This window comes from Anastrepha obliqua, chromosome 1 (genome assembly GCF_027943255.1).
Source record: "Anastrepha obliqua isolate idAnaObli1 chromosome 1, idAnaObli1_1.0, whole genome shotgun sequence".
NCBI classification, from domain to species: domain Eukaryota; kingdom Metazoa; phylum Arthropoda; class Insecta; order Diptera; family Tephritidae; genus Anastrepha; species Anastrepha obliqua.
In genome coordinates this window covers 77,127,947-77,149,578 of record NC_072892.1, presented here as the reverse complement: position 1 = coordinate 77,149,578, position 21,632 = coordinate 77,127,947, and the positions used below count along the sequence as shown (strand labels likewise).

Sequence of the window (21,632 nt, the reverse complement as noted above, 5' to 3'; positions counted from 1 at the left end):
ATGTGCGGATTTTTACCGTTACTGGCGCCGACTTTGTGACTTGCAAACTTCGCAAATTTGTTTGAATGCTACTCTAAATCATTTCTTAAAGTGATTTTCATTTTACGAGAGATCGGATGAACTTTAACATATTGTAGGTAGTCACCGTAGGTCTGTGAAAACACAGGATTCAGATCTCTAAAGATGATAATTCGAAGAAAAATGTTGTTAAAATGTGCAATATATATATTTATTATTCTGTTCCTGTATCTTTTCAAAGTGCCTTCTTGCTATTTTTTTGGTTTCTTCGACTACTGTTGCTATATTAAAAGTCCTGTGGATCTCATCATTTTTCGTGTACCTGTCAGACATGGTCAAGATTCGAAGAATCTTCGATTATTGTTGAATTTTTACTATATGAGACTTTTTAGCCGTTCCCCACACCTATAGTCCATATAGCCAAATTGGGTTAATCATAGCTTTGTACATTAATAGCTTGTTCTGTATAGTAAGTCTGGATTTTGTGCTGACTAACCAATGAAGCTGTCGAAGTGTTTCTTTTATTTGTTTGATCTTTTGCTTTATGTGGTGATTCCAATTTAGTTTCGAATCCAAATGTATTCCCAAGTATTTAGTAGTTGGTTTTATTGTAATTGCTTTGCCATTTATTTGAATTGAGAATGCAGTAAATTTTGATTTGGTAGTAAAGATAACCTGTACGGTTTTGTCTTCATCTATTTTTAGGACCAATTATTGAACCATTCCTTAACTGCGTTTGTGTATCGCTGCAGTTTTTCAGTAGCGATAGTTAAGCTTTTGTCCGATGCCAGTAGTATTGTATCGTCTGCGAACGTAGCAATTGATGAATTAGTTTCGTCAGGAGTTGGTATGTCTGCGGTGAATAGAACATATAACAGTGGTCCAAGAACGCTTCCTTGCGGAACTCCAGCTGTAATTTGATGAATATCTAAACATTGATTGTCATATTTAATACAGAAACTTCGGTCAGTTAGGTATCTTTTTATGTAAGTAAGCCTTTGTGCCACACTTTGTCAAACGCTTTAGTTACGTCCAAGCATACTGCCGCACAATAACGATTATTTTCAACATCTGATTGGATTTTATTTGTAATTCTATGGATCTGTTGGATGGTTGAATTTTTTTTCTAAATCCAAATTGATGATCCGGAAGTATACGTTTTTTTTCCAGAAATTAGTCGATCATGCAGTAATTTTTCAGCAATTTTAGATATTGTCGGTAGTAAGCTTATTGGTCTATAAGATGATACGGTAGTTGGATCTTTACCCGGTTTTGCAAATGCAATAATCTCTGCCACTTTCCAGAGTTTCGGAAAATATTTCAAGCGAAACATTGCATTAAAAACGTTTCGCAAAAATATATATGCCTTGCTTGGTAGCTCCGCTAATGCTTTTCCTGTTATCAAGTCATATCCGGGTGTTTTTTTATGTTTTATTTCTATTTTTTCGTATGTATACGTCCTTTTTATCCTTTATTTTCCTTTATCCTTTATTTAATCATAATGGTAGTTGTTTTGGTTGTCAATTTTCTTTTCTTCGTCATTTGATAGAACCTCTTCAAAGTATTTTGCTAAAGTTTTCGCCTTTTCCTCTATTGTAACGGCCCATGAATTGTCTTTCTTTAGTGATGGTTGATGTTTTATTTTGGTTTTTAATGTTTTAGTACATTTCCATAGAGAGTAGTTTGTATCTTTATTGGGAGTCAGGTTCTTCAAATAGTTTTCGATTTCTTTGTTATTTCTTTTGTTTAAAGTATCCTTTAGAATTTTTGTGGCTAAGTTTAGTTTTCTCTTGTCGTCAGGTGATCTAGTTTTTTGCCATCTTTTTCTTAACTTTCGTTTGTCAATAATTTGCTTTTTCATAGAAATTTCAGTTGCTGCTGTATTTGTTCTATTTGCTTGCTTTTGTGCCGATTTGATCCATATGCAGTACATGAAATACATAATACAACTCTTTATCCGTGCAAATAGAGAGCTTCACAAAGGTCGTAAGGCCCAAAAAAATTTGTACAGAAGCTGACAAAAGATGGATATTGAGAAAAATCATGCCAAGGACCAAACCACAAATGTTAATAAAAGAGGTTCAAACATATTAATAAAATCTTGTAATCCGGATCGACCAGATATTTACAATACGCCAAGTCTTGAAAAAGACCCATGAAAGAAGAATCGACACACACCATCTTTTCGTCGACTTCAAAGCTGCATTCGACAGTACCTTGTACCAGTATCCAGACACAATTTTTTATAAGAGCGTACAATTGTTGGCGTATGCCTATGATATTGGCATCATTGCCCTTAACAACCGCGCTGTTAGTTCTGCCTTTTCCAAACTGGGCGAAGAAGCAAAGTAAATGGTCTGGTGGTGAACGAGGACAAATCGAAGTATGATACCTCCTGTCTTCAAATAAAAAGTCGGCGCACTCGCGTATTAGCACCCACGTCCCTGTTGAGTTATGATTTCGAGGTTGTAAGCGACTTTGTTTATTTAGGGGCCATCATTAACACCGATAATAATTTCAGCCTTGAAATCCAACGAAGAATCTCTTTTGCCAACAAGTGCTACTTTCAACTAAGTAGGCAATTGAGGCTCTCATCATGCCCGTCCTAATGACAATGTCCGATGAAGCGTCGCTTGAAGTGTTCGAAAGAAAGATTCTGTGGAAGATTTTTGGACCTTTGCACGTTGAGGACGGCGAATATGCGGGTGATAAAACGATGAGCTGTATAAGCTTTACGGCGACATAGACATGGCACAGCGAATGAAGATCCAGCGGCTACGTTGTCGTCCGAATGGATACCATAACTCCCCTTCTGAAATTATTCGATACGATACCAGCTGGTAGTAGTAGAGGAAGAGAAGGGCCTCCTCTTTATTGGAAAGATCAGATGGACAAGGACTTGGCTTCACTTAGTGTATCCAACTGGCGCCGGTTAACACACCGAAGAAATGACAGACTCGCTTTGCTAAACTCAGCCAAAATCACGTAAGCGGTTATCGCGCCAATTAAGAAGAAGAAGAATCCGGATCTCGATAAAGCCAATTTTCACGGAAAAACAGCTCGAAACAAATCATTTGTTTGCAGGTGAATTATGAAGTCCTAGTGCAGTTTACTAAAAGCCATGTCAATAAGGAGGAAACCTTTTGAAATGACGTTATTTTTGCTGATGCAAGCAAATTTAATCGTTTTGGTTCCGATGGAAAGACGTTTATCTGGTGCCACCCTAATTCAGCACCGTGGAGGTCGCATTCTGGTTTGGGGTTTAAATTTATTAAAAAATCAAGACTACTACCCCAAATAGCAATCAAATATTGTTCCACTGTCTGTTCTCTTGTCTCCATTTGGTTTAATCGCCACTGCAATCGACCGATCTCAATATAATTGAAAATTACGAAGGCTTCTTGGGCGATATATGGTATAAGAAAGAATCAAATAAACAACAGACAGTGATTAGAAAGGACGCTGCAAGAGGAGTGGAAGAAAATAATACTCGAATATATCAAAAAACTTGTGTGCTCTATGCAGTCTGGGTCATTGTTAAGTTTACTTAACACATTGAATAAGTAGTGAGGTCGTTTACGCTGTATTTTGTTTTTGTTCTAAATATTCTTCTCAAATCAGAGTAACTTTAAAGTCATTTCTTGGTGTTTATAATTCCAATATATGTATCTTTAAATGAACATTAAAATTTTTTTTGAAAATCTAACTTATGTAAAAAAGGCATACATCATCTTGCAAATAATGAAAGCTATGTGTATTCGGAAAATTTTCCATTTTGAAAGCTTTACACGCAGCGCGGTTGTGATCACCTTTGGGTGATCGCCAGCCAACTTTGAAGCATACAATTTGTCTTCGAGCAGCCATGGGTTGACCACATTTTGTACTATGTGTGCGTCCATTTCGATAATGGAATTATGGTGAGTAATATTATAAAGAGGAAAACTTTGTTTGTTTGTAATGAATAGGCTCAAAAACTACTGGACCGATTTTAAAAATTCTTTCACCATTCGAAAGCTACATCATCCACGAGTAACATGGATTATATTTTATTTTGGAAATAGGGCTCAAGATATAGGTCAAAACGTGAACCCGGGTAACCTTCGGATGTGTATGTACAATATGGGTATCAAATGGAAGCTGTTGGTAAATGCTTTAGTTCAGAGTATTTTTCATGCCGCTCCGTGACTAGGGTCTCGAGATAGAGACCAAAACGTGGACCCTAGAATGTGTTTGTACAATATGGATATCAAATTGAAGCTGTTGGTGAATGCTTTAGTTCAGAGTATTTCCATCCGCTCCGTGACTAGGGTCTCGAGATAGACCAAAACGTGGACCCTAGAATGTGTTTGTACAATATGGATATCAAATGAAAGCTGTTGAGAAGTGCTTTAATATGGGGTAATTTTCATACCTATTGATGACTAGGGTCTGGAAATATATGCCAAAACGTGGACCCGCCGTGTCTTTGCACCGAATTAAACCAAACTTACACACATTGTTAAGGAGGTATTGAAGATGGTTTCCGTATAGTTTGGATACCTATTGGTAGATAGGGTCTCGAGATATAGGTCAAAACGTGGACCCGGGTAACCTTCGGATGTGTATGTACAATATGGGTATCAAATGGAAGCTGTTGGTGAATGCTTTAGTTCAGAGTATTTCCATCCACTCCGTGACTAGGGTCTCGAGATAGAGACCAAAATGTGGACCCTAGAATGTGTTTGTACAATATGGATATCAAATGAAAGCTGTTGATAAGTGCTTTAATACGGGGTAATTTTCATACCTATTGATGACTAGGGTCTCGAAATATATGCCAAAACGTGGACCCGCCGTGTCTTTGCACCGAATTAAACCAAACTTACACACTTTGTTAAGTAAGTATTGAAAATGGGTTTCGTAAAGTTTGGTTGTAATTCGGAGCACTGGCAACGGGTACAGCGTTCTTTTGAACCAGCCATAATGTCGCTTACTTTTTTAACGCTTGGGGCGGAACTGAACTGTCAAATTGACAGTTTGAGTTACAATGTGTCAATATTCCTTTTTGATTTGGATGCCATAAGGAAAAAACGTAAGTGCAACATGTAAAAATTGTTTGTGAATTTTTTTGGAGTGGATTTTGGAATAGTGAATAATTTCTTACGAAATTTGAGAATTTAATGTGAAATCCGAATGAAATTATGTGTTCGTGGAAAAAAAAATTTTTTTCGTTTTTTTTTTTGAAAAATATAAATGGATAATGGTTAAAAAAGTTCCAATGCTTAATAAAACATATAAATTGAAACGAAAAATTCATGGATGATCAGGAAAAAAGACGATTGTTTATTCATATGCGTTGATTTGAAATTTAAAAACAATCTTCTTTTTTCCTGATTTTCAATTTATATTTTATATTTACTCAAAAACAAATAGAAAAACAAAAAATATTGTTTATGCCAAAGCGCTTGAATAAAGAATAAAGAAATAAATAATATGAAAATCATATATTTTCTGTTCTAAACCATATCTATTCTATTTTAGTGTGCCCAGCGAAGGGGGCCGGGTTTGCTAGTATATAATAAAATCAATATTACAAAGCTTTTAAAACGCTTAAAAATTAAACCAAGTCTTATTATTTCGCGTTTTAAATTCATTTCACTTACTAAGTACCAAATTCCAGTTCAACTAAAAATCACCTCGCCTTTTTCATATTAAACTTTTGATTTAAGAAATAGTCTGTGAAAATTGAATCACGTAAACAGCTTTTAACTGTAAATCGCTATTTCAAATGATTTTTGGTTATCGGACCGTCCTTTAAAATATTACTACTGGTACAATTGTGAATAATAACGTAATTTTAATTCTTATCTCCTGCAACATCATAACCTCCAAAAATATAAATGGTTAGTTGGCATTTATAATAAAGGAAGAATCAACTTACTAAGAGCCGATATGAGCATCCAGTTGTAAGTGATCAAGATGAGAAAGGCTGTTTGCAAATGCACATAACTAATTAGTCGGTGATCTTGATAAATACTCTGCACGCCAAACATGTTGAACGTAATTTTCCTGAAAATTGTCTTTTTCCTGTTTTTGTAAACTTTTTAAATAAATAACTTCTCACGAAACAAAAGGTTGTTTAAAAGTGGCAAATTGTCTATTTGTAGCCCTTTTTGCTATAAGAGTACTGTGAAACTACCTCTCTTCGTAAACGCAGCTTGTAACTGCGCCTACTATATATTTAATAATTCATGTTCGGTAGCAAATAATCACGTCTTGACGCAAGCTTTGAATATTCTATAATTAAACAGATCATTGAAGATAAGAATCCGCTTTGGCTTTAATATGGCATTCTCGTATGAATCTACATACATACATATATAGTGAAATTGCAATCATTGTGGACACAAAATGCCTTGTAAATTGATATACATACTAGGGTGGTCCAAAAATGCATGGGAAAAAATTTATATTAAAATTTTTATGCTGCCGCCCCCCAAAATAGTAACGAATGAAAAATAAAAAGACCCGTATTTTTTTTTTTTAATCAGACCATATTTAATGGTGCCGCCGGGGCTTTGAAATATCCCATGTATTTTGCATAGGAAAAAAATACTTTTTCGTAGATTTCATGTAAAAACCTGGAAAATGAATATATTTTAACCGGATACCTCAGTTTCTCTTCATAATTGGTCAGGGAATAACAACCAATTATGAAATAATTAATTTTTTTGTATTAACTATTTTTTATAGAACCCCAAAAAGCCCCCATAAAACGAAAATCTAAGAAAAAATCGAAAAACAATATTTTATATTACTTTTATGAAAATAGTTAATACAAAAAAAATTAATTACTTCAATGGTTATTATTCCCTGACCAATTATGAAGAGAAACTGAGGTATCCGGTTAAAATATATTCATGTTCCAGGTTTTTACATGAAATCTACGAAAAAGTATTTTTTTCCTATGCAAAATACATGGGATATTTCAAAGCCCCGGCGGCACCATTAAATATGGTCTGATTAAAAAAAAAAAAAATACGGGTCTTTTTATTTTTCATTCGTTACTATTTTGGGGGGCGGCAGCATACAAATTTTTTTGGACCACCCTAATACATACATATAACATATGTACATATACATACACAATCTTGTGTTTTTGTACTATAGATGCACGAACGAATTATTAAAGATCATGACACTACGATTGTCATGTAAACAAACAACAGCTGATAGCTATGACGTCAGCCGTACCTTCCAAAGCAAAAATTAAAAAAAATAGTGAAGGCTTTAAATTAATAAGAAAACTGCGAACTGGTTAAATAATAAATAATTTGTTGTTTTTTTTATTTACATATATTATAAATTTTTGTACTTGAATAAAAAAAATTAAATAAAAAATACTTCATATATAAATAATTAACTTAAAATTAACTTGAGTGTCTAGAAATGGGGGGAAAAATTAGAATTCAACATAGACATGTTCCTTATACCTACTTTACTAGCAAAAATAATCCAGCATTTCCCAAGCAGCGTTCTGATGTTTGTCATCGTTGATTTCTTCCGTTTGATTGAAAACCAACACAGAACTCAGAACTTTATCCCACAAGAAAACGAATGAATCAACTTTCAATCAAAAATTGCTTTAAGGTTGGAAATACGAATAAGAAGCGCAAAGCGTGTCGCCAGTACAGGAGACAAATTCCCTTCTCTCTTCCGCGGCCGTCCTTCTCCCCCGAACAAAATGTTTCCCTTTTAAATGTTTCCTTGTGTAAATGGGCACATTATTTCACACTATATTACATGCTAAGCAATAAAATAAAAATTTAAGTGCAATGGTTCAATATTCGCTATAAACAGCGATCGTTGCATTGTAATCTCAATATTAGTTATTTTTGGGATTTTATTGAACTCACTACGTTGTAAAGATCGGTACAAGTGCAAATTCTTTAATTGAATGCAGATAAAAGGGTGATTGGAAATGCAAGACTCTGTTGGCAACATTGAAATATATACATATCGCACCCTAAATACAAAAGGGTCACAACTCAAAATGTTCCTTCTGCTCAAATATGAACAAGACGTTATCAATAAAACGGTCCGCGGATGACATATGGCAAAAATAAATTTTTTGTTTTTTGGTAGGACTGTTATAAGCTTACATGCCAAATTTCAGCGTGATATGTCACATAGTTTGTTTTCTGTGCTACTCTATAAACAAGTCAAGCTCGAGTGTGGAAAATTTTGAGTTGTGACCCTTTTGCATTTAGGGTGCGATATGTTGAGGTGGAACAGGGTGGTTCATTTAACGACATACAACGAGCACTGTAAGCAGGTAGGCGGCTGAAGAGCAAAACGAACCATGAGAACTATAAATTAGATTCCACATTATAGAAGCGTACTCAACTTATAGAGTACGTTTTAAGCGTTGTAGAGTATTTCCTTGCATAGGGATTTTTTAAATCTTTTGTATATATGAGTCTAAACGCTAAGTTACTATAAGCCTTCAGAAATATATAAAAAAAATACTATTTACAAAAGTCAATCGACCCAGATCGACGAAATCTGGAACCGTGTTGAATTAGTGGTTTAGAATACTAATAAGTATGAATGCGATTAGAAAAGATTTGACTAGTCTGCCAACCAAGATAAAAAAGTCGAGGGAAAACCAAGACCTTCCGACTTCCGCAAGAAGAATAAGAAACTTTGTAAAAGCTTTTGGCAAGTCAGTCGAAATGGTATCTGTCTGGATCCTACTTTTGAAAGATGAAGCACAGAATTCCGAAAACGGTACTATTAACTATAGTTGACCGGCCACAAATAAGCATTTCAGCGAAAGAAAGCTTTACTTTAGTAAGTATTTGGAAAAGGTTGTAACAAATTGTCTACTTTAAAATTGGCATATAATTTGAGACTTCATTCCTACTTCCCGACTTAAAGACTGAAGTAAAGGATAATAACTTCAGAGATTATCTAATCTCAGTTAATGAGAGACCGGGATTCAAGGAATCGTATTAAGGGAAACAGACAGAGGCGTTAAAAGTTTCACATCAGTCACAAAGTTAGATTTGAAGTAATCCACAAAAAAGTTGACAGAATCAATGCGCGACTGAGAAATTGTCCCATCAAAAGGCATACAAGTTAAAATATTGGAACAACCTTTCTTATAACGAATATAATTCCACAAAGAGTTGGGGTTTTCTTTCAGCTCTATTCCGAATCTACTTAAGTATTTATTAAAATGTAATTTATCCGGCCATGGCGGCCGCCGTAGCCGAATATGTTAGTGCATGACTACCATACAGGTTCGGATCTTCGAGCATGAAACACCAAATGACAGAAAACTTTATTTCTAATAGCAATCGCGCCTCGGTAGTAAATTGCAAATCTGCGAGTGCATTTCTGCCATGAAAATGCTCCTCATACAAAACTATCTGCCGTTCGGAGGTGGAGTAAAACTGTAGGACCCTCAATTTGTTGAAAATCTACGAGACGCACACCACAAATTTAATGGGGAGCTCGGCCAAATACCAAATAAAGGGTGTAAGCGCCAATTATACATAATTATCGTATTTCTGGAAAATGAAAGGAATAAATTAATACAATCTTTACTATAAGGAAAGATACACAAATCAGTAAATGCCGAGCTCATTCACCCAAAGTGGATCAATAAGTTGGTTCCTGTCCACTAGTTGGTGGATTGATAATCGTAAATAGCGCTTTATATATTATATAATATGCGCTTACACCCTTTTGGGGTTTTTAGCCGAGCTCCTAATACTATTTGTGATATGCATCTTGATGTTGTTCCACAAATGAAGATACCTCCAGTTTTTAGGCGACTCCGAACGGCAGATGTTTTTATGAGATGGCATAAATGCACTCGGGTTTTGCCATTGCCTGCACGTAGACTCGAACCTACGCCCTTCCAAATGCTAGTCACGAACCAACCCGTCCATTCGTTCATCCGATAACTCGATTAATATATTTCAATCTAGCTTGGTACATATATAACTATTAACGTTAGGTTAGTTTTGAAACATATAACAGTAACTTTTAAAAAATAAATATAATAAAGATAAATAAAGATATCTATTATAAATAAATAAATACCGAGTCTGGTTTTGAAAATGAAATTAGATAAGCAACTTATTACTTAAAGTCAAAAGGAGAAATCCTTCGATTTGCACGAAGTAAAAATTCCGGTTTCACGGATAATAGAAGTAAATCACAATTAATAGAAGTATGAAGTCAATCAGTCAGGAAGCCTGTTAACAGATATTCCCAGTGAATGAAGGCCAACATAATTGAGGTTCAATCGTAGTTTACTTTATTTAATTACGTTAATGAAATTTACACTTCTTGGTTTATAATATATACAATAATTTAACATTTTTTATAAATTAATTAAACTGTAACGCTGATACCACTCAATCCATTTGGCTTTTAAATTTTCTCACACCTATTGCTTATCGAAAATCATCAAAATTCAAAGCCATTTTTTAAACTGCATTCATTTGGGAAGCAATTTCATTATCAGTACTTTTTCTAAAAGTTCCAATACCTCACTAAATACTTACCCCAAATAACATTTATAGGATTTTTTCAAAATTGATAGAACACAAGATTGTGTCATTCCATAAACAAACGAAAATAAGAGCAATATGAGCGAAAGCTTCACAGCATACAAAGGAGAAAGGTTTGTAGACATAAATCCAATAAAATGTTTGCTAGATATTATTAATTATGCATTCATACTACAGAAAAAAGCGTGTATCCATAGACAAGTTAGCCTGTTATCCCTCATTATAGAAACAATTATAATAGATGCTTAATCTCCAGGAATGTAATACCGAATGATAAAGAAAGTTTAAATAGTAGCGGTCGCTCCTCGCAGGCAATGGCAAATCTCAGAGTGTATTTCTGCCATGAAAAACCTCCTCATACAAAAACTGTTTGCTGTTCGGAGTCGGCTTAAAACTGTAAGTCCCTCGAGCTTGGCCAAACACCCAAAAAGGGCGTAATGTTGATAAAATCACAAACCTTAAATCACTATTTTAGCAAGCCATTCAATGAATATTTACAAACAAGTAACTTCCCTTGCTTTTGTTTGTGTATTTGAAGTGATAATGCCATCGGTTGTCAAAATCGCGAAAAATAAAGGCGGTTTTCGACAGCCGCCACCTTCAGTATTTCTGTACACCGTGAGAAAAAACGTTGCGATTCTTACTTCTTCATCATTGAATGAATGCGATTGAAATGCACGATACTCATTGCAGAAAGTGACGCCATCCGTAAACCAACCTTGGTGTGCAAATATAATCACGCGAAGTAGACGTATGTGCCTTATTTATTTATGCATCATTACCATTACCATTACCATTCCCTATTCCGTGAAGAATACTTCTTCGCGAATCGGCATTAAATTCAGCCATGGCTCTAAACCTATTCTATTCAGAGTACTCGTGTTCCAGTTTTTTTTTGTTTTTTTGTCCCTATTCTACCTCGATCTATATTTTTAATTGTTTATTCATATAAACAAATATAATAATTTGAAAACATAAAAACAAACTAAAACAGAAAAAAAAATAATATAACGGAGACCGTAATACATTTAATAAAAATAAGAACTTACACTTAATGTTGGGTGTTTATTTTTTCAGTTATATTTAATGGCATTTCCAGATTTTTATTTTATCGATCAAAAACGTAATTATTTCGATCTTTATATCTTCCAATCAAGTTTGACAGTTATTTCGTAATTTTTATATTTTAAATTTCGCATTTTGTTTTTCCAAATATATTATAATCCTAACTCTAAAAGCATCATTCCGAAAATCCGTAACTTCGCTGGCTACGCCATACGGAAAATAGTTATTGCATGTCATATTCAACTTTCTGGCAGAAAGAGCGACGCAAGTGGTAATCGTTTCAAAAAGTACCGGGCAGTTTTTGAAATCTCCTTCAAAAAATATCGCTCAATTGGCTATAAATTGCCCAGCCAGACAATGCTGATCACGAATGCAAAACAAAGAATAATGTCATGTCATTTTGTAATGACTTTTCCGCTAACAAAGAGTAACGGCGTAAATAGTACACAATATGTAAGAATTCAAACTTTTCAATAGAGAATAATGCTGGAAGTTTATTTTTAGTTCAAAAAATGGGAATAAGAGTTAATTAAGAATACCACGGCGTAAGGAAATCCTGGAATAGTGAGAGGCAGCAAGGAGGAAATTGGCCGTAATCTCACTTCTTTCAACCACGGTATTTAAGGCACAATATAAATGGGAAAACGAATGTTCGAAAGCACTAAAGAACCTATTTAAGAATGATCATGAACATACCATTAAAATCAGATGTTTCCACTAATAATTTCTCACTGGCAATGTATCGCAACAAGGGAGTAATCGAAAATGGAGGCAGCAGGTAAAAATGCCTAATAACATAATCTAAAAGCACAAATGATAGAGAAGATTGTGCCTTTCGAATTCGCCGTGTCGTAAGAGTCCACCAATAAACAAACAAAAGGAAGGGGAATTATTTTTTTGTGAAGAAGAAGAGTAGGCGAAACCAATCGAACACAAGAAATTATACGCACAAAATTGCTAGCCACGGTGTCTTTCGCATCAAAAAGGCAAAAAAATCATTTGGAAACTCCATATTAATTTGTGCTTTAACAATTTAGCACGCGGTATTTCGTTTGTATTAGTTTGTTCAGTTTTAATCTCACAAACCACAATATGACCAAGCTATTCACTGAATTTTCACAAACATGCGATTTCTCTTACTTTTGTTTGTTTTGTATTGCGAAGAGGGCTGACGTCAGACTTGTCAAAATCGCGAAAAATAAAGTAACTGTTTTTTAATGGCGCCACCTTAAATACTCAATTCGCCTTGGTCTAAAAGTATCGATAATTTTCTCATTTTAGCTCGTATGGCACATCGCAATTTGACAGGAACTTCCATACTAAGTGAATCGAGTTACAAAAATTAATATTTTCTGTTGAAAGTTTTTCAAAATGTAATATTCTGTTGTAAAAAATGTGTTTAGGTTGCATTTCTCTGTAATTAATTAATTTTTCGTACAAATTTAGAACATCTATTTCGTTAAGGGACGATGCCATCGCTGGACGTAGCAAACAATGGAGCGGATTCGCCGCCACAGGGTAACGAACAATCAAAGCCAATGTCTGGTCTTATAATTGGTATTATTTATCCACCACCGGAGGTGAGGAGTATCCTTTTGAAATATGTCACATGCATAATGTTAATAATTGCGAGGCATAATAAAATTATTTTTGGTTAATTACTATTTCTCTAAAGATTTTCCTTAGCATTTATACTTAATTTTTAAGACATTGTCGATAAGACGGCTAGTTTTGTAGCGCGCAATGGTCCCGAATTTGAAGCACGTATACGGCAGAATGAGTTAGGAAACGCAAAATTTAATTTTTTAAGTGGAGGTGATCCATATCACGCATACTATAGGCATAAAGTGAATGAATTTCGGGAAGGAAAAGGTAACATGCTAAGTTAAATAAAGGTTTAAGCGTTCATTTACCACTCTTGAGCACAGATGCATCTGGCGAACCAAGTGTCGTTGTTGGCATCAAGCAGTTATCTGTTACTAGTGCTGCTCAGCAGAAGCAGCAAGAACTTTTAAAACAAGTGGCAGAGCAGCAATTCGTGCCAAAAGACCCTCCTTCTGATTTTGAGTTTATTGCTGATCCGCCGTCTATTTCTGCATTAGATTTGTGAGTATTTTGAATCCATTACTCAAATTCTTTTCTTATATACTGTGTATTTTTATCGCATGCAGAGACATTGTTAAACTAACAGCCCAGTTTGTAGCACGTAATGGTCGTCAATTTCTGACAAACCTGATGAATCGTGAACAGCGTAATTTTCAGTTCGACTTTTTACGACCCCAACACTCATTGTTCCAGTATTTCACAAAATTATTGGAGCAGTACACAAAAATATTGATTCCACCTAAAGACCTTCTGAATAAACTGCGCTCCGAATGCGCGGATGGTCGGACCAGTATTAACTTAGTTTTGGATCAGGTAAAATACCGCGCAAACTGGCAGAAACATCAGGAAGCTCAACGTCGACGAGAAGAAGAGAAAGTTGAAAAGGAAAGGGGTAAATATTGAGATATACGAGGTGTACCAATTAAGTTCTGGGAGTTTATTAGTAACTTGGGAACTAGCGTCCGTAATCATATATCCGAAAAAAGGGGGACTTCATTTAGTTCCCGTCGTAATTTCAAGACGTTTGTTATTGTGTGACGGCGTAGATTGAACTTGACGTTGCTGGATAAAGCGCATTCTTGAAACGGTTACCTTCGGAATATTATCAAGGGTGTTGCCAATAGTATAGTAAGCGGCCACCGTAGGCGAGTGAGTTGGTGCGTGACTACTATTCGGAAGTGCGTAGGTTCGAATCTCCGTGCATGAGGCACGAAAATCTTTTTCTATTAGCGATTGTTGTTGTCGCAGGCAATGGCAAACCTCCGAATGTATTTCTGCCATGAAAAACCTCATATAAAATATCTGCGGCTCGGAGTCGGTTGAAACTGTAGGAACTCCATTTGAGAAACAACATCAAGACGCGCACCACAAATAGAAGGAGATCGGTCAAACACCAAAAAAGGGAGTAAATTTTTACCTTCAGTGTAAAAACATATGTTTGTGCTACAATTTTTCTAATAATTTACTTTCATTGTTAATTCTTATAAAAGTTGAAAATTTTGATAACAGGTTTACAAAGCCAAATTTTTTATAGAGGGAGGTAATATGCGAAAAAACTTTCAGAATGAGTTTTTCAATGGATGGCATACCGACACAGAAGTTCAAAGGCAATAAAATACATTTAGTGATAACATCAACTGATACTTTACTTCACCAATACTCAACAGCAGTTTTGCAAATGAGTCTGCGGAAGCGTCAAAAACGTACGCGCATATTCGCATAATGAGTTTAGACCATTAGGTGTTGATGTAGGTATAACAGGAACAGTTCAGTTAAGCGCTTTGCATTCTATAATAGCAACACTCGGCATTGTTTGAATGCACTGTGTAAATGTGTCCCAATGTGTCAAATGAATAGATTTCGGTAGTCTTCAATGTGCATGCTTTGCTTACGTCGTTGAAACTTCTTGGATATGGCATTCCCTATATATGCACTTTGTACTTTGAAGCTACTGCGAACAATAATGTCACACAGCTCAAAAAATGTTGGTAAGTGCAGTGTCTGCCGTTATAACAACATTTTGATAACTGCTGTGAATTGGAGGAAATTTCAAATACGCAAAACAGCCTCTTTACTGCTGATATATCGACCTATTTGAAACTGGTTTCGTCGTTCGAAACATCGTTTCGTGCATCAGATCTGACAAAACCGACTACTGCATTTGTTGAGGTATTTACATATGTACTTGATGGGTTTGACGAAATGAAAATATCCGACGTTGATATGGGTATTGCATGTATTTGATACATATACGACACAATCGATATGTTTCGACATTTTCGTGACTAAACAGGATTAGTTTCCTACGACGGCAGCCCTTGATCGGGAAAACCCCGAGTCAGTCCCGGACGTAGAATCGGTTCCCATGAGAATGAAAACTTTGTGTTTTATTGACAAATTCCTGTAATTAATTTCCACTTCTCGTAAACCCTATTTAAAACTTCGATTTGTCTCAAATATAAATATCATGCAGTGGCTTATGCACAAATCGATTGGCATGACTTTGTGGTTGTGGAAACTGTAGACTATCAACCTTTCGAGACTGGTAACTTTCCACCACCTACTACACCGGAGGAAGTGGGAGCTCGTGTACTAATGGAGGAGCGTTTGTTAGAAGAAGATGGTGATATAGAAATGCAGATTGAATCAGATGAAGAGGATGGTCAAGAGGAACAAGTTACCGTTAAATTGTCGCAAATGGAAAATCGTACCGGTATACAAATGAAAGGTGCCTCGTATAATCAGCAATCAACAAATGCCAAAAAGGACAATACACAAGTTCAAGATATGGATGAGGCTTCCAGTGATGAAGATACACCTTCAAACCTGAAGATGCAGCCACCTGTTGCACCACTAATGCCCCCAACACATGATAAGGTAGTTGTTAAAAAATACGATCCGAAAGCAACTCAACAGAAGCAGCCGAAAGCAGCGGGTGCCGATGAGTATCTTATTTCCCCAATAACAGGAGAAAAAATACCAGCTTCGAAAGTAGCAGAACACATGCGCATTGGATTATTGGATCCTCGTTGGGTGGAACAACGTGATAAGCATACAGTTGAGAAAATCAATCAAGACACAGTTTACGCTGCTGGTACTGCTATTGAAGCTAGTTTAAAACAATTAGCGGAGCGCCGTACAGATATATTTGGCGTAGGCGATGAAGAGACAGTTATTGGTAAAAAGTTAGGCGAAGAGGAAACAAAAAAAGATGATCGTGTCACTTGGGATGGGCATACATCAAGTGTAGAGGCAGCAACACGAGCTGCCCGAGCCAACATAACATTGGAAGACCAGATTCATCAAATTCATAAGGTATATATCGCTTTAAAATGGTTAATATATGAATTATCATACTGGCATTGTTTCCGTCCCTATAGGTAAAAGGATTATTACCAGATGAAGAAAAAGAAAAAATTGGACCGAAACCAGTTAGCAACAAAACTACATTATCAGCACCACCTTTGCCTCACCAGGCAGCGTTGAAAGGACATGCTCAAGTTTCTCATCACTCCGTCTCTCACCATCATCATCAACCACCGCAGCAATCACAACAACAAACACTTCCTCAGCCATCTGCGCACAATATGCCACCTACTTCTCAACCAGTCATGATGATGCCAATGAGGCCACCACCACCGATGTTGCGTACGTAACGAAATCAATATCTTTGTAGGTGTAACTAAAGTAATTTAAAATTAACAGCGCCACCATTTCCTGTTGGTGGTTACATGCCTCCTTTGCAAACGGGTGGACCACCACAAATGCCATCAGGATCAAATGTAATGGACCAATCAATGATGCAACTTCCGCCAATGCCTGTAGATGAGGAACCACCAAACAAAAAAATGCGTTCCGAAGATAATCTGATACCCGAAGAAGAGTTTATAGCAAAACACAAGGTATTTTTACATTTAATTTTAATTTGCAACTCTGTTGAAATTATACAAAATATTTGATATAACAATTGTCATGACTATATAAATTTCAAATTTCGATTACCTTTATATTGTTGAAAAATTGTTTACGTTAATTTCTATTTCAGAGTCCCATAACTATTCAAATACAAATTCCCAATGTAATTGACAAGTCTGAATGGAAACTCAATGGGCAAACGATCGCATTTTCATTATCTCTCACAGACATTGTTTCCAATCTCAAAGCAAAGATTCAAGATGAAACAGGAATGCCACCTGCTAAACAAAAAATTTCCTATGAGGTAAGTCTTGTTCATATTATTACTCTTATATTTTGACTTCGATTTCTCGCAATCTAAATAATAAGTTTGAGCCAAATAGGTACTACCACTTCTTTCTATCGGTAATAGAGCATTAAACTATAATACTGCGTTCACGAACGATTCCTTCCTCAATTGAATTTATTATAATTTTATATTCTGTTAATGAAAATTAATTAGAATTTATATTTAATTTATATTTTTTCTATCATAGCGAAAAACGATGTTTGGGGTATTGGTTAAACCAAATTTCTGCGCTTCCATAATACCAAATAAAGTACCAAAAAAATACAATTACTTCATCAACTTGGTTAAGTACTATTTCCTTTGTACTCTGCTCAAAGCATAATTGGACTTTTTCCACACTGCTACTCAAAATTCTTTTATCGGGTCAAATTATCTACAAGGTGAAGACCAAAATAAACTAAAATAGAAACGGCAGGAACTTTGTTCTGGTAACTTCGAACTTATTTCAAAATAGTCCTCTCTGTTCTCTACTCTGTTTTGCGCGATCTAAAAGCTTTTCGAAAGAGTGTTTCAGGTCATTGAACCAGTCGAACGTTACTTTTGAACGGACGTGATTTTAACATACCAGTCGGGTGGAGATGACGAGGGGAAAAATACGTTAAATTTGGGTGCAGGACTGGTTTAAAAGACGCATTTAAATTTATTTATTTTTTTCACGCTTACTATATTATCGTTTTTGTCTACTTTACATTTTCTAACAAAATTTGCCACGACTATAAATTCACATTTCTGTCCTTATATTTATCGCTCCTATTTTTCCTCAATGATGGCTGGCTTTTGAACAAATCATAAGTACTCAATAAATGGTTTGCTTAATGTTACCATTTGTCCGCTCATGTGTACTTCGAAATTTCTTTTAATTAATAATATTTTTTGATTAATAATATTTTGCGTGTACAAGGTCTTTATTAACTTTATGGAGGACCTAAAGTCACATTTCAGCAAGGAAACACTGCCATGCTTGTGTCATACGCCATCCAAGGTTGACTTAAGGGGAAGACATGTGGGGCAGTATTTCTCGTCGAGTATACACTAGAAGATATACGTTAAAAATCTTAGAAGGGTTACGCAACGTAGTTGCAAACGAATAGTGTGGAATTCCTCCTTTGGAATTTCAAAATGTCGTTTCTTCGATGTTAAACCGAAGATAAATTAATTTAAAGATTGGATTTACTATTATTTTTATATTACATACATTTTTCATCCGTTTTCCGAATAGTTTTTTTGTTTAAGAAAAAGTACCTTTCGTCTGAATTTGCATTTAAATTATATTTTTTTTTATTATTATTTTTTTATTATTATTTTTTTTATTATTATTTTTTTATTATTATTATTTTTATTATTATTATTTTATTATTATTATTATTATTTTTTTTTTCATAGTATTGCAAATTTAAGTTCGTTTAAATGGAGAATTTTTTTTGACAGACTCCTAGTAAATATTACTACCCAATGGAGAAAGATTTATTTACTTTAGAGTAGTCAAAAGATCTTATGGAAAAACAAGGTGCATTTGGTTGATTTTCCCGAGTGTAGGATTCATATTCTTTCGCTAACAGCATCACATTGCTATATACAACAAAGTTTCGAAAATAACTATTATTTTCGATCCATACCTAAAATAGTAAACATATCTAAAGTTAAACAGTTTATGCCGTTCTTAAAATTAAATAACCGACTGACGATAAATATCAATATAGTTGTTCACACTAAAGTTTTTTCAATAAACAGCGCAATAAAAAATTAATTTCGTTTAATATTTGTTTCCTTTTCTCTCTCGTTTTAAGTCAAAAATACATCTGCATAGAGAGTCAAGATAAAAATAAAATTGGCTCCATTCTTATGGCGTTCAAATTGGGCCACAACTTTTGGGAATTTTTCGGCAAGTTCTCTTCATAGAAAATATACATTCTAAAACAAATTTGACTGTTAATTATTTCTATTAATTACTTAACTCCTTTGAGTTGATAGAATCAGAGGTCGGTTTATAATTATTGATAACTCCTACCTCATGAACACATTTCCAGACTTGCCATAGTTTTCATATTTTGTAATATATCAATGCGTACATCCTTTTTTTTTTGTGTTTGGTCAAGTTCGTCCACCATTTTTTGGCGTGGGTCTTGATATTCTGTCGTTTGGTGTTTCATGCCCACATTGAGTAATCTTCTATTTTTAGTCTTCTGTAGACACGCTTCCATGATTGATGATTATTGAACCATGACCAGTTAACAACGATTTGTGACAATGATTCACTTGTAATCATATGTAAATAATTAAGTTATTGCATCAGAATTCCGATTATTTTAATTCCAATTTCAAAATTTTTTAAATTAGTTATATTCTAAACGTCCATCGAATGAATCATAAATTAAAATTACAAGAAGAAAAACTCAAATTAATCGTAATTTAAAAGCAAGAAACTTCAGATAGAAAACTTTTTTTTCTGATAGCGATCGCCCTCGGCAGGCAATGCCAAACTTCCGAGCGTATTTCTACCATAAAAAGCTCCTCATAAATAAACCGTCTGCTGTTCGCAGTCAGTTTAAACCTGTAGATCCCTCCACTTGTGAAACAACATCAAGGCGCAGACCACAAATAGGAGGACCCAATGTTTCTCCTACCGCTGAAATTGTTGAAAAAAAAATGTTTATAGATAAACATGCCCAAATTTAATTACATTCTACAATTTACAAAATTCTCTTAATTTTTGTATATGCTGTATGATACAAGTATGGCAGCGTTAAGCTGAAAACTAGGTTTTACCCCGTTAAAATAAACTTGAAAAAGAGAATGGAATGGCAGAGATTTTGTTGTTGTGTACTTTGCAACAATTACAAAAACAGGAAATACAGGTTTACGATTAACTACAGTAATAGAAATTTCGACTTTTACGATTGTTACAATATTACCCTAAGAGCTTTTTTTGTTCCATGTTGTCAGTATGTTGTTACTTTTTTCGTTTGGCAGCGTCTGTTGCACCTGTTATTTATTTTTGAGTCAATAATACCAAATCAACGTGACAAATTACACGACTGCACAAAGCCGCAAGCAGTTAGTCGTGGAGAGTGCAAGGTGTTGTGCAAATTTTAAAAACAAAACAAAGCATTATTGACTTCCCCAAATATGATTATGCTTCGGCGACATATGGAAAGGCTTTCAAGATAGGAAACAAGTATGGTATAGTGTGTGTATGTTTTTCCCTTCAAAAGGGACAAATTTCAAGCGCAGATAGCACAGCTACTAACTCGAACTTATTGAAAGTTATTCAACCAGCGTCAATTTTACAATTGCAATGGTTTCAAGATACCTTTTTCTAAATTGAACGTTTACGATATGTAAATTAAAATATAAAATAATAATAATATTTTTAACCTTTTTTTCAGGGAATGTTTTTTAAGGACAGCAACACCATGGCATATTATAATTTGCTTAGCGGTGCAACAATACATCTACAAATTAAAGAACGTGGTGGAAGAAAAAAATAAGAAATTTCCATTTTCCTATCTACATATATGTGAGAAATCTGTAAAACAATGTTTCACGACACACAAAAAATAATCAAATTTTATTTAGAAAGTTAATTTATTATTTAGACCCATGAGCTTAAAGTAGTTTAGTTTTGTTTTAATCCTTTCAGGCACAACTTATGCTTTTTTAAATTTCGGGTTACAGCAACTGAGTGGTTTGTGCGTGACGTCTATTTGGCCAATCCCGGTTCCACACATGAAACATAAAATTATAGAAAGTTTTCTCTTGTAACAAATACATATAACCTTATAGAATTAGCACTGTGTGTTAAAGCGATCTTTTTACAATCCATACGACTTTTGCAGCCCCTTGCATAATTTTGAACCGGCCATCGCCAAAAAGGTTCCTTCGCCTTTGCCCCAATTGCTGCCAGCAAGCGACTTGTAGACCTTCTTGTAGTTTTAGAATTTAGTGCCAATTACGGTTCTATGTGACGATAAGGAGTGCAAACTATCGAAAGTTATACCCAGTATCTTACGGTTATTGACCTTTAGAAATAGTTTGACTTCATTTGCCCAGATGGTAAATAGGGTAGCCCTGGGCGTTGGTAGCAAGGAGACGCTGCCGGTCGCCAATATCGAACA

The 21,632-nt window shown here is 34.9% G+C and overlaps 2 protein-coding genes across 4 annotated transcripts in view; one reads left to right on the top strand and one right to left on the bottom strand.

Annotated features, from left to right (window-relative positions):
• LOC129242746 (peroxidase) overlaps positions 1 to 6,267 on the bottom strand; it is a 38,680-nt gene extending 32,413 nt beyond the window's left edge. For 2 of the 3 annotated variants that reach the window (XM_054879571.1, XM_054879562.1), the window contains exon 1: positions 5,939 to 6,265. In XM_054879571.1, coding sequence (XP_054735546.1) covers positions 5,939 to 6,050 — 112 coding nt within the window. In that variant the 5' untranslated portion in view covers positions 6,051 to 6,265. Of the gene's footprint in view, positions 1 to 5,938 lie in introns of all 3 variants that reach the window. The other variant, XM_054879579.1, reaches the window with a different exon arrangement.
• Positions 6,268 to 12,936: 6,669 nt separating this feature from the next.
• LOC129250234 (splicing factor 3A subunit 1) lies at positions 12,937 to 21,305 on the top strand. The gene is made up of 10 exons (XM_054889870.1): positions 12,937 to 13,021; positions 13,095 to 13,235; positions 13,356 to 13,520; positions 13,577 to 13,754; positions 13,820 to 14,145; positions 15,727 to 16,568; positions 16,634 to 16,901; positions 16,959 to 17,155; positions 17,299 to 17,472; positions 20,904 to 21,305. The coding sequence occupies exons 2-10, from the start codon at positions 13,118 to 13,120 to the stop codon at positions 21,003 to 21,005; spliced, it is 2,370 nt and encodes a 789-aa protein (XP_054745845.1). The 5' UTR covers positions 12,937 to 13,021; positions 13,095 to 13,117; the 3' UTR covers positions 21,006 to 21,305.
• The last annotated feature ends 327 nt before the right edge of the window (positions 21,306 to 21,632 follow it).

Coding starts and splice junctions, on each gene's coding strand:
- LOC129250234 (XM_054889870.1), top strand. CDS start 13,118: ATGCCATCGCTGGACGTAGCAAACAATGGAGCGGATTCGCCGCCACAG. Junction 13,755..13,819: donor TCTATTTCTGCATTAGATTT/GTGAGTATTTTG, acceptor TATCGCATGCAG/AGACATTGTTAAACTAACAG. Junction 17,156..17,298: donor AGTTTATAGCAAAACACAAG/GTATTTTTACAT, acceptor TTTCTATTTCAG/AGTCCCATAACTATTCAAAT.